Raw genomic sequence first — 13,890 nt, forward strand, 5'->3', positions numbered from 1 at the left:
AAATTAGTATTATAAGTAAAGGGAAATAGGAATACTTTACCTTAGTACCTAAAATGGATACAGGACACACAGAAGGCGGCAATACAGTGTGTATTGACTGAAACATCCTTGAAAGATTTAGACCTACCATCATTTTAATTAATTCTCCTTTTAAAGCTTTAAATTGCAGCCTAGTTTAATCCTTATAGATTATGGATGCCAGATACTCTACATCTACAGATAGCTAAACTGAGTGTGTCAGCTGCTAACACTTCATGCCTGGAGGACTTGCAATGGAATCCAGTCCAAAGATGCTAGCAAGGATTAGATAAGAGGCAAACTCCTATTTCTTTTTGTATCAGCTTAATTCAGGTCAGACTGTTGGCTACACATCCTCCAGGCTTCAATTGCACCAGCCTATCAACAGCACTTGTATCATCCTTCCATCTCTATTTACTTTGTATTTCCTTTGTACTTTTTTTTTTTTTAATTCCATCTTGTCAAATTTTCATTCATAGTGATGCCATTTCCATGCATGAATGTGGGCATACATGCCTCCCTACCCACGTAAGTGCATGGAAATGCATATATTTTTTTAAAATCACAATTAAAATCACACTTTACAGTGAGATTGGGTTAAATTCCCATTGTTTCACAAAAATTAATAAGCAGTTTCCTTTTAACATCTTAACTGAATGCAAATCTTCAGTACAAGAACAGTATAAGGTACCTAAGGACCTACTTTTCAGATTTAATAGTTCAGCAGTTCACAGAGCTACTTATCCTTCTGTTTTACGCACATTGCCCGTTTTGTTCTTTTTCCAACTTCTGATGAGTTACATTCACGTGTCCCTCAATATTATGAGCTACAAAATGTGGGAAAGAGCTAAGAACAGCTAGACATTGACTCAACCAGTCCCTGAAGATAACTTAGATGTTCCTATGAAATGGCTGAATTAGCAAGACAGGAAGCACACCACTGCTTTATTTTATAGCAGCAGTTATTTCTGCAGAGAAGAGAAACAAGTAGATGGAGATTATTTTTGCTTGTCCCAGTGAGTGCCATCTGCCCTGTACACAACCCCTTTGGGAACTGAATGAGAAATAGTGCTCTAATGCAATTCTAAATGGAAAATAACAGTGCAACTGAAATGGAAAAGTTATTTCAAAAAACAAAAACCACCACAGGAATGTATTTCTAAATACATTTCTTTATGCTGTGCAAAGACAATCAATGCCACTATATCTGGATACACTCAGACCGAATTGCGCTGCAATTCTGCAATACACTAACTGAGCTAGATGCCTTTGACTTTTTTCCCCACCAGATGCAATTAATCTATCAAAAGGGACTACCAACTTATTTTCACATTGCTAGATTTAGAAATAGGTGGATTTGTTCCATCCCAGCTTAATATCACTGCTGAGATTAACTGTTAAAGTGCAACCAGAGGTCTGAACTTTAAAGTGAAAAAAGATGATTTACACAGTAGAAAAAAATAAAACCTGGTAATGACACCACTGATACTATTCCATTAAATAATCTCCCCTAACTGCTGCATTTATGGAGCCACATTTTTGTTCCAAAGGCAGAGTAGAATCAAGCCCATAATCAATACAGGGAAAAATTTGCTATGGCCAACATGCTCTTTCACACACACACGTATATGTATATATATACACATAAATACAAACACACGTATGTATATGTGTATGCATACACAGAAACACCACACCATCTCCCATTCCCGTTCTTACTTTTAGAAAACAAGGTACGTAGCAGCCATCTTTCCCTACCCAGCCCTTAAAACAGATAGCATTACTGTAGTTCTGTGAAGGATTATCTCACGCACAGTTGACAGAAGCGAAGACCAAAATACAACAAACTCCACCTGCTGACACAGCATCCCCCACGGCAGAAGTGTCCACGCAAGCATCCTTATCTGTGAGAGAAATGTGTTTCTGGGCTAGCCCTTCCTTTTCACATGACAAAGATGTCTAACCAGACAAACAGACAATAGTTATTTCAAATAAATGTAAGCCATACTTTAAATCCTGAAAGAAAATTCAATCTTCAGTAATACTCAGGAAGACAACTGCCTATGCACATGCAAGTAAATAATTCAAGTAGTTTTCAGCTTTATATTGTTAGAAAACTGCAAAACAAATCTAAGTAACATGCTGAAGAATCTTCAAGAAGAAAGACATCAAGACTTGAGCAGTTTGTTGTGTTTTTTTCTTAAAACACAAAGTGCTATTATTACACTGACATCATGAGAAATTGATATTGAATATCCAGAATGATTAAGAGCTGAAATTATGTAGGCTGAAGTAATCATTAAAATGAACTTTCCAGTGGTTTTTTTTCCTCCAATAGTTACACAGTTATGTGTAACTGACAAAAAGAAACTGAAGCAGAGAGGCTATAATTCCAATAAGAAACGTGAAATATTGAAGATTATAATCCCTCATCACCTAAATAAAAGGTAGAAAGTAGCTTTCTACTTAAAAAAAAAAAAAACTGCCCAGTGATCTCTCTAATACAAGAACATCCACACATGGAGTTCAATATTGCCTCTCGTATGTTTATTTCAAATACTTCAACAGTATTTGTATTCATAATATTAAATACAGGTGATCCTTTCTGATAAAATGCAGGATAAAGTTTTAAAAGAAGAAAATCTTGCATACCTATATAAATCTTGAGGACACTGACAGAAGAACTGACCCATGAGCTCAAGAACCACCAGGTCTTACTCTCTGCAAGTCAATTTCCCCATACTTACCGGACTGATTAACTACATAAGCACCTGAATATTTTAAAAACCCCACATAAGCAAACAAATTAAAGTGGTAACACTGTACAGTAAAAAAAAAGCTAAACACCAAGTTTAATGTCTTCAAGTAATTTGTACCAACAGTCAATAACAGCCTTTTTTAGTCAATAACAGCCATCAGCATTTTAGGAAAATGGTCTTAAAGTTACATTGTGACACACTGATAGATGATAAGATGCCACTGTCCCAGTTCAATGTGATGCAAGTATCGCACTGAACAGTATCAGAACTCTTACATCCCCACAGTACTATAATACAGAGCACCAAGTACCAGTTTTATGCCCACACTGCACAATTTAGTGCATTCTCTTCCTGGGCCTCCACTTCTCCCTGCATCAGGATTGCTGTGCATCCCTATAACAGGGAGGATGAGGAGCAAGAGCTGTCTCCTCCTTCACCCTTCTTCTGCCAGCAGTGTGTTGTCTTCTGGCAAAGAGCAGCGCTGACACCTACACAGGTGTACTGTTAGGGATTAGGGCATGCCATAATGCAGTTTGTTGGGATGGGAGAAACACAGCAAGAGGTGGAATAGGCCAATGACTCCAACTCTACTTCACTCTGTAACAAAGATCACACCCCAAACTCTCTAATAGTGGATCTTGTTCTTCATCAAACAAGAAGACTCTTCTACCCAACAGTGGTTCATAGTGGTGTCTTGCTAGCACTACTCACAGCACGCATTAAGAGAAACAGACATCTAAGACTACATATGGTGCCATAACTTGCCATAAATTCCCAGCACTTGTCAGAAAGGATGGTTGTTTGTTCTGATATAAAACAAATTAGGATAAAGTGCTCCAATATTCAAAGATGAAGTAAGAAGTTAATTACTGGAAAAAGCTAGCACTAAAAGAAAAAAGTTAGCTTTAGGAAAAACTGACTTTTTAGAATAAAAACATGTATTTTTCAAGGTCCTACTCTTCTACTCGATTTTAAAGTATTTTTTGTGGATACAACTTTTCATGTATTTCAAGAAAAAAATGTGGGCCCCAGTTGCACACCTCCCTGCACATTAAGATTTAAACATTTTCATTGCATGCAGCACAGTCCTAAAATATTCAAAAATGATTAGACAAAATATTCAGAATTCTTCTACCACCTTTACCACCTTCCCCCCGCCCCCCCCCACTCCCTTCTCCAAATACCCACCATCTTAGATGCTCACCTAGCTGCTTAGTTATAACTATGCTGTCTTTGGGGACAGCACCAGCTGTGGCCCCTGGATAAAGTGAATGGCATGGACTGGCTCCTGCATGTGCTGCTTGGAGCGAAAAGCCTTTGGGGATCCCTTTCTGGAGATGACTGTTCACATCCACGCTACACAGTGCTTGACCCCAATCTCTCATGGGCTGCAGGTGACATCCCTCTGGCCTTGGGGCATGGTGATGCAGCACTGGAGATCTGTCTTGATTAGTAGGAGCTGGTGTACTCCGCACCCTTACTAGCCGGGTAAACTAGAGTTCGACACACATCCCTGCTCAGGAGTGGGGAGACATGCAGCTGTTTCCCTCTGAGAAGGAACGAGCAAGTCAGCTACCACCCTCAGCTCACTGTAGTGCCAGCACCCAAGAAACAAAAGGTCGGGGGAGAGAAGGGTGGGAGGAAAGGGGAAGGAGCGAACAACTACATCTCTGTGTAGACAAACCACATGATTACTGCACTGTTCAAAAAGGGGAAAAGAAAGTTTAATTAGTCTACTTTATTGAAGGACTTCGTTGAACACTCCCAAGCCTTTCCTGGTGACCATTAAATGTTTTCCATTTGAAGTTATCTAAACTTTGATCCTTTTTTGTTATTGTTGCTTTTTTTTTTTTTTAATAATTCTACAGTGCAGATGAGTACATCTTGAAAATGAATATACAGAGCTATGAGTGAATATGTAGAGCAATGGAAAAATCTACTATCACATAGCAGCAGCTTAAAAATGCCTGGAGAATAGTTTTATGCAATGTTGTTAACAGATACCTTTTTACTCTAATGAACCAGACCCTGCAGTTACAGATACTTTTTACGAGGTTAAAAAAAAATCTTTTATCTAAATTAGGTTACATTATTTCCTTTTTAAAGTTTTCAAGTTAAAAAGGAGATACATTTACATAAATAAACTTCATGATTCAGCATGCATTTTACCCATTGCATAACATCTAAATTTGCTTATCTGAGCAGCATCACTATTCCATGCAGCAGACACTGAACAGAAAACACAGACAATACAGAAAAGAATTTGCAACTCAAGATGCAGGCGTGTACAGGGATCATAAGACAATGAACTACCATTTATCTTCATAGAGCTGGGACACTGCCAGAGCAAATTCTGTTCAAAGGCTTGAGGGTCAATCAGTTAGAAGACAATAACATTAACAAACTTTGTTTAGTTACTATTAGACTCAGTTAATAGACTCTGCCTTCTGATTAGCTACTGACATGGATCAAAAACCAGGATCAAGTCCCAGGAAGGCATGTGGGCTCTGTGCGGATACAGCCAACCACCCACATCAGCTCTATTACAGGATCACGACAAAGATTTATATGGAAAAAATAAAGTTATATTTATTTTGAAACACTCCACAGTTGTCAACTGTCACAGGTTCATTTTCAGAAGAACATATTTGAGTTAAACTAGCTGCATTAAAATGGTTTTATTGCCTTTCCTATACCACAAACATTCAGACAGAAATGGAATTTAAAGTCTAATCTATTTTTCAAAACGTACACTATTAGCTTGCTGAACTATACACTGTTTCATCAAAACAGATTAGCCAGCTTCACTCTCAAACCACCAGAGAATCACTACGCCTTAAAAATAAAAGGCATCTCTTCTCAGCTTTAAGCACAGATTCTTTATGATACTGTGGAGGTGATGTACAATCACTGAATTATGGAGTTCTTACACCCACCAAAGATACTGTCCTGAGAAACCATTTTCAACTTTCATACCTTATTTTGTAACTTTAAAATGGCATTTGTTCTCTTTTTTTTTCCCACTGCTGAATTTAACAAAACTGTTAGAGTGTTTTACAAAACTTAGTTTTTAAGTAGAGAAATTTATTAGTTTTTATCTGTTCTGTGTATGAATTTCCAGACCTTTGAAACTTGTTTTTTTTAAAAACACATGCACTGAAGCGAAAGCAAATGCCAAGTACTACTGAGGTAAGCTTCCTTTAACAAGATTTTGCTGATCATGCATCAGCAGCACCACCGTGTGTTAGGTGAACAAGACATTTTTATGTTTACTGGTATTGCAGAATATAAACAATCATTTACAATTTATGGAATTGATCTAGACCTAAACAGTAACAACATTTTTCCAAGAAGTCACCATGTCAGACTTGCACAGCCTTTAACCTGCCCTATCATATGAAGTAATACTAAAATCTGAAAGAGTTTAAACAAATCTTATGGATTTTTCCACTGCTACTGAAGGAGATGAGAAACAAATATAAAGATCTAATAAAAGGCTAAATAAAAAAAAAATCTAATGTCAGATGCAGTGAATCAATTTAGCATGTCACCATGTACAACTTGAGAGGGACGGCAAAAATGAGGAGAAGAAAGAAAGAAAAGGGTTTTTTAACTGCTATAATATTAAGATGGCATAAACACACACTGTGATAAGATCATAAAACTAACTGTAGCATTGGTCAGTGCTAAAACAACAGTACTATCAGTGTACATTATGTTGATACTATACACAAATACTTCTTTAGAAGGTATACCCAAGGTCAAAAATTAATAAATATTATTCTAATGATAATTTGAGATGTTGTAGATAATACTTACACTAACACGGGTTTCCCTGATATCTTAGGGCTGTTTAAAACTTCTGTCATGGCTTGCTTTGTTTCTTCCATTCTTGCAATGTCACTGGAATCCACGACAAATATTACACCGTAAGACTCAGCATAGTAATTTCTCCAAATGTTCCTAATTCGTTTTCCACCTCCTAAATCAAAGATGGTGACTTCAAAGCGTCCCTGTTTCAGGTCAATCTTGGAAAACCCAACCGTTGGTGCTACATCTTCAGGAGACTCTGTTAGAGATCAAAGGAGAAAGCCTTTAGTAAACGGTTGCCTTAGCTATTTAAAGAGGATTTTACATTTCGATTTCTGTAGCAAAATCTGTATTCTGAACACATGGAGCAAATCCTCACTGTTAAGTGACACCATGTTGCTAACCACATATTTTACACTAATATTTTCCTTTTCCTAAGATAATTTCAAATTAACACATTACTCTCAACCAATTATTTTACATTGATTTAGCACCAGAAAAAAAAAAGCAAAAAGGGCAATTTTTAATATTTAACACCACACTTAAAATGAATTGTAGTTTTTACTTTTACACACAACCTTACCCTAGGTGCTCCCTTCTGAACAGTTATATAGCATTTGTATGGTATTAATCCAAATTTGAGAAGCAAAACAAAACAGTTAATGTATTATGAACTGGGAAGCCTTGTGTTCTGCCAGATTTCTTCTTTATCCCTCATGATTGCCAAAATGGCTTCAAAAGCTCAAATCAAGGGCTGAGATAAAGCAGCTGCCTGATCAGCCTTTAAAAAGCATGAAGCCAGGTTCTCCTTCAATTAGTTCATTCCCTTTATTCAAGGGTAGTTTGGCTTTTTTTGTTATTTTACGTCTTTTGATTTTGCCACGCAATATGCTAAAAAGCTATAGCTTTATATGTAGCACTTTTACTTGCTGTCTCCCTCAATGGCAAAGAAAGCCTGCACTTGCCTCACACCGCTAAGCTGACTCTGCAGGGGTGAGTTAATTGGATTTCTGCAACTGTCTTATGTAGCTTGGTAGCAGAAGGTGGGAAAAACAGATGTAAAATTCAGCTTGTTGAGAGGAAGAAGCAAAGTCATGGTTAACAGCACAGAGCAACCTGAAGAGCAGCACAGAAGCTAAATTACTACCAGCCTGCTGCTCCCACATTCCTTTTCTGAGAGAGAGAGAAATCCTTGTCACACCCAAGATGGTAATCCAGAACAGCCCCCTGCCAGAGCAGCATAAGCCAAGACTCCAGCTACAGAAGGGGGACACCTGTTTGTGACAAATTCCAACTCCAAACCTCAAACTCTGTTTTGAGAAGTAGTTTGGACAGTCAGCTATATTGTTCTCTTGTACAGGCATGAGAGCTTGTTAAGGGTGAATGTTACTGATGATACTGAAATTAAGGTAATATCACTGAAACATGTAGTCCTGTTGTACTGCAAGGTCTCCAGTAATAAAGTCTTCATGTAAAAAAACAGCATCTGCTGTATAAGCTGTAGACCCATTTTGGCAAATACAACTTTGGAGGTTATGTTAATTTGCCCAGGTTTAAGAGTCCTAAGAACAGAAATACATCTGCAACAGGCTTCTACTAAAACCCACCAATTGCAACTGTCACCTCCTCCCATATGCTGCATGACTTGCACAGGCAAAAAAAAAGAACATGTATATATGTTTTAAATTAACCCTGAAAACTAAGTGAAGGTTCTAATTTCTGCAAACCCTGTTAAGGACAAAAAAATTGTTTTCTAAGGCAAATAGTATTCAAGCCTTGGGAAACAGGCACAGAAGTCAGAAGTATCCTTTCCAAGAGTTCCTCTTCACAAGGATCCATATCTTTTTTTTTTTTCCAATAAACAAATTTACTTTCAGAAATAATAGTCACTTTTCTCTGATAAAGGTATTAAAGTTGATCTTGAAACAGAATGGAAGACGAAATAATGAAGTTTTCATGAGCATGAATGTTTTCAGAGCAAAGATTCACAAATAACCTCTCATTTATGTTCCTAACTTTTTTTTTTTCCCACATTTTAGCAAGTCAGTGAGCTTGCATAACAAGCATAAACAGAAAACCGACATGGAGCCTCTGAGTCTGTCAAAAACACTACTTGGTAGTCTCCTATGTAAACAAGATGAAAGTTATTTAGAAAGCCGATCGCAAAAGGAAAAATAACTTAGAGAATATTTGTTCTCATAAGCACAAGTTTTATCTCAAATTATATCCTGTTTGCAAGTATTATTGGACAACACAAAGTACCCTCCAAAATCAAGTGGTCTCTTACCTAGATAGGTCCCTAGAAAACTGCTAGTGCTATTCTAGAGATAAATAACGATGTAAAACGTATCACGAGAGCCATTGCTTATATGTTATACATACACACTCAATTTCCTTTTTTGGAACCTTTTCCTAGTTATACATGCGTATGACATAGATTTTATATAAAGCTTACTGATATGTGCACATTTGCTGTGCAGTCACCAGAAAGCTACTTCTGCACACACAACAGAAAGGAAGACTTTCCCTTGCCTAAGGAGGATAGGATTAGAGATCACTTAAGCAAACTTGATACATGCAAATCCATGGACCCAGATGGGATACACCCATGAGTGCTGGGGCACCTAGTGGATGTTATTGCTAAGCTACTCTCCATCATTTTCAGAAGGTCATGGAGAACAGGGAAGGTATGCAAGGACTGGAAGAAAGTGTATGTCATGTCAGTCTTCAGAAAGGGCAGGAAGGAGGACCCCCGAAACTACAAGGCAGTCAGCCTCACCTCCATCCCCGGAAAGGTGATGGAACTGCTCATTCTAGATGTCATCTCTAAGCAGAGAGGTGGAGAAGGAAGTGATGAGGAGGAGTCAGCAGGGATTCACCAAGAGGAAAACATGCTTAACCAATCTGATAGCCTTCTACAATGGAATTACTGGCTGGATAGAGGAAGGGAGAGCAGTGGCTGGATAGAGGAAGGGAGAGCAGTGAATGTTGTCTACCTTGACTTCAGCAAGGCTTTTGATACCATCTCCCATGACATCCTGATAGGTAAGAACAGGAAGTGTGGGTTAGGTGAGTGGTCAGTGAGGTAGATGGAGAACTGGATGGATGGCAGAGCTCAGAGGGCTGTGGTCTAGTTGGAGGCCTGTAGCTAGCGGTATCCCCAGGGGTCAGTACTGGCTCTGGTCCTGTTCAACTTACTCATCAATGACCTGGAAGAAGAGACAGAGTGCACCCTCAGCAAGTTTGCTGATGATACAACACTGGGAGGAGTAGCTGACAGACCAGAAGGCTGTGCTGCCATTCAGAGGGACCTGGACAGTTGGGCTGAGGGGAACCTCGAAAAGTTCAACAAAGTCAAGCACAGGGTCCTGCACCTAGGGAGGAATAACCCCAAGCACCAGTACAGGCTGGGGGCTGACCTGCTGGACAGCAGCTCTGCAGAGAAGGACCTGGGAGTCCTGGTGGGCGACAAGCTAACCATGAGCCAGCAAGGTGCCCTTGTAGCTGAGAAGGCCAGTGGGATCAGGGGGTGTGTTAGAAGGAATGTTGCCAGCAGGTCAAGGGAGGCGATACTCCCCCTCCACTCAGCCCTGGCAAGGCCACACCTGGAGTACTGGGTCCAGTTCCGGGCTCCCCAGTACGAGCCTGGAGCTCCTGGAGAGAGTCCAGCAGAGGGCTACGAAGACAATTTGGGGATTGGAGCGCCTCCCTTATGAGGAAAGTCTGAGGGAGCTGGGCCTGTTTAGCCTAGAGAAGAGAAGGCTAAGAGGGGGATCTTATCAATGTATATAAATATCTTCAGGGCTTAAAGATGACAGGGCCAGGCTCTTTTTGGTGGTGCCCCGCGATAGGATGAGTAGCAATGGGCACAAAGTGAAACACGGGAAGTTCCATCTGAATATGAGGAAAAACTTCCTTACTGTGAGGGTGACAGAGCACTGGAACAGGTTGCAGAGTCTCCTCTGGAGACTGAAAACCTGTCTGGACGTGATCCAGTGCAACATCCTCTAAGTGACCCTGATTGACCAGAGGTTGGACTAGATGATCTCCAGAGGTCCCTTCCAACCTCAATCATTCTGTGAACACGCAAAGGATTTGGTCCTCCGATTTCTCTAGTGTATGCCGACATGTGAAACGCTTCATTAACCAGAATATTCTGATTCTTTGCATTGATTCAAACTAATTGTGAATTAGAACACCGCCTACAGAGTTCTGAGATTTTTTCCTACACTTGCTTTCACTTAAATTAAGCAACCAACAGAGACAGACAGCTTGCTTGTAGTTACAATGTTCCTTCAGCTATTTAGTGAAATACTGAAAAAGTTCCTCCAGTCCAAAAATATGCTATGCTCATGAAATCAAAACAAGAACCCTTATCCAAAACAGATTTTGCTGTAAATTTATATTTTGCTCATTAACAATACAGTGGTCAACTTAAGCCACAAGCACCAAAGTACTATGAATGCTTTGACCTGGTATTTCCGAAATAACTGAAAACAACTCTGTGGACTAACTGTCCAAGCAGACCAATGGCTCTAGGCTGCATGGTGCAATGTCTTAAGAGATAGTTGTCTGCGTATTATCCACCTTGCCACTAAGCCATATTACTACCTGTGGAAAAACATGCAGTAGAGCAGTAACAACGCTGCTTGTCACACTGCTGGTGTGTTAAAGTAGCACTGATTTACTCTGCATTAGTTCAACATGATCTTACCTGCACTGGCCAACAAGCAGAGCTTGCTCTGCTACTTTTCCTGAGCATAAAGCACAGGTCTGGGGGAACATACTTTTTAAGTCACCCTAGTATGACCTGCCAGACATCAAAAATCAGGATCTTTATGTTTCCATCTAAGACCCTTTTTTTCCCCCCTTACCTGCAGTTCTCCACACAGTGAGCCTGTGACATGCTCGCTTTTGTCACCAAACTCTTTAAGAAAAACACAATCACCAAAATTTTCTTTAAATGACATGGGAAGAAGAGATAAATTAAGAGATGAAGTAATGTTTTAGACAAAAATGATGTAAAGTGAGTAATTATGCTCTTTCAATGCTTCAATTAAATCACCAAATTAATTGCTTACCTCCTTGAATTCCTCGGACTGTAGCCGTTTTACCAGCATTATCAAGACCCACCATTATTAGTGTCACCTTCCTCCATAAGGAATAAAAAAAAAGAAAGATATTTCAAGTCTTTTTTCTTCTACCTAGACATAAGCTATTTTAAGCTTTTTTTTTTTTTAAAATACATGCATGGCAAATATATGACTAAGTAGTAGAAAGAATAAGTATCAAAATATCAAGTGGCAGGCATTATTCCATTTGTGTATCTGGCATTCAGTGTGTCAGACCATCTGATTAGACAGAACAGCAGAACAAGCTATTAAATGAGAAGTCTAGCATCACACTAAATGTTTCACGTGTGATAATGACTTTGCTCTTAACTTGCATTTGCCTGCTGAAGCTTCATTTCACAGTACTGTAAATTTTATACGTTTTATGGTATAGTCATGATCTCTTTAGCAGTTTCTTTAATTTCATTTCCATTCTCCTGTATTTTACTCTCTATCTCAATCAAATCTGTGGTCTTGCTTACACCAGCAATTTATTTCTGTCTCAACCAGCGCAGCTGAACAACACTACACAGAATAAAAAGAACCTTGGGTAGACAACATAATACACTATAAATTAAGTGGCACTGGTACTCATCTTGCTTTTGTTTCAAGCAGGAGTAGTGAAAGCTGCAAACATACAAAACAGTGCTATTTATTTTATAAATTCAAAGTGGTGTAGAGGCTAGAACTTGTACTAGAATAGGATTTTAGAATAACACAGGAAAAATATATCTGTGTATGTAACTCAATCATTCCTCCAATTCATGAATACTCAGACAAGTCAAAGAAATTTGCTCACCTTTATGCTCCTTTAAATGAAGGAACAGTAAAAACATTGTTATTTCCAGTCTTAAAACTATAACAGTATCACCTGTGAAGTATAGCTTACACAAGTCTGCTCATCTCTGCTAATCAGAGGGAAAAGGATGCAGGATGTTAAAATAAAAGTAACAGAAACAAATGAAGACAGTAAGATTCTGGAAGTGAAAATGGATCATCAGGTTGCCCACAAAATGCAGCATTAGGGTAATTAAATAATAACAATAAAATAGAATTATACTGGAGTACACTATACTCCTGGCAGTGTTTTAATGCGCTACACTTCATAATCTCAAAATGCAGAAGCTAAATCAAAAAAAGACAGAAGGGGTTGAATTTTACATAGACAGTCTAGCATTACCCCAGATGCCCTACTTGAGAAAACAGTGCGTGAAGGACAGTATTTTGAACTTTATACTTTCTTTCAGTCAGAAACAAAGTACCTAAACTAAAAGTGATTAACATTTTATTTTCAAGTTCAGAACATGTATTGATATTCCCTTGGAGAAAAAAAGAACAACAGATTTTATCTTCAAGTTTAAAAAAATATACTAGAACAAAATAAAGTGAAACATTGGTGAGATGACATGAGATACAGTTTGGGAAGAAGGTCAGCACAGAAGTAGAAAATGAATGCTTTCACACGCTTACCTGACAGGCTCCTGCCACCGTTTTAACCAGTTGCAACAATTGGCCATTAGACTGAACATCCCTCTTCACTAGCCATCCAGAGCCTCAGAAGCTACAGGAAAAATGGGGGCAGGCCAGAACAGTTCAGTGAGACTGGAGAGACGGCAGCGGCCCAGGCCTTGTCTTGTCACCACTAGCAAGAAAACCAAAAACAGTTAGACCCAAAGCATGACAAAGACAACCCGTTTCCCGAGCAGCAGCTTGTCTGTTCAGAGCGTCTCCATCTTCAGCCAGCCCCATGACAGTCTTGTTGTGTCTTTCACTCTTCCATCCTTTCACACTTCACTTGCCCCCATTTTATGCATCTAGGCAGCAACATCAGAGTACTCACAAAACATAGGAGTGCGAGACCAGCGCACGTCAGGAAACCTGCAAATTAGGGCAGTACAACAGCAAGCTACGAAATAAATCCCAGTGCTTGCCTAGTTATCGCATCGCGCAGCTCTGCTGACTGACAGAAAATAAGGACCAATTTGAAGCACAGGTGAGGCCTAAGAACATAACAGGATAAGACATTAAAAGCAAACAAAGAATGTCATACCCGCTAAGTACATTCCTTCACTGTCAGTTTCTTTTACACATCAAGGAAACCAGTCTCTCTGGAGAGTACTTGGAGGAACAGGCAACTTAAAGACTAATAATTTTCACTAAGTTAAATAGAAGAATCAAGCACCTGTCATTCT

At 39.0% G+C, this 13,890-nt stretch overlaps 1 protein-coding gene across 5 annotated transcripts in view; it reads right to left on the reverse strand.

Moving 5' to 3' along the window:
* The window catches only part of ARL13B (ARF like GTPase 13B), a 50,735-nt gene that overhangs the window by 33,562 nt on the left and 3,283 nt on the right, over positions 1-13,890 (reverse strand). For 4 of the 5 annotated variants that reach the window (XM_080576886.1, XM_080576885.1, XM_080576883.1 and 1 more), the window contains 3 exons: positions 13,169-13,340; positions 11,669-11,739; positions 6,597-6,846 (listed from right to left, as the gene is read on the reverse strand). In XM_080576886.1, the coding sequence (XP_080433012.1) occupies positions 6,597-6,846; positions 11,669-11,739; positions 13,169-13,227 (380 nt within the window). In that variant the 5' untranslated portion in view covers positions 13,228-13,340. The remainder of the gene's footprint in view (positions 1-6,596; positions 6,847-11,668; positions 11,740-13,168; positions 13,341-13,890) is intronic. The other variant, XM_080576887.1, reaches the window with a different exon arrangement.

Source organism: Anser brachyrhynchus (assembly GCF_964034855.1).
Source record: "Anser brachyrhynchus genome assembly, chromosome: 1".
NCBI lineage: Eukaryota > Metazoa > Chordata > Aves > Anseriformes > Anatidae > Anser > Anser brachyrhynchus.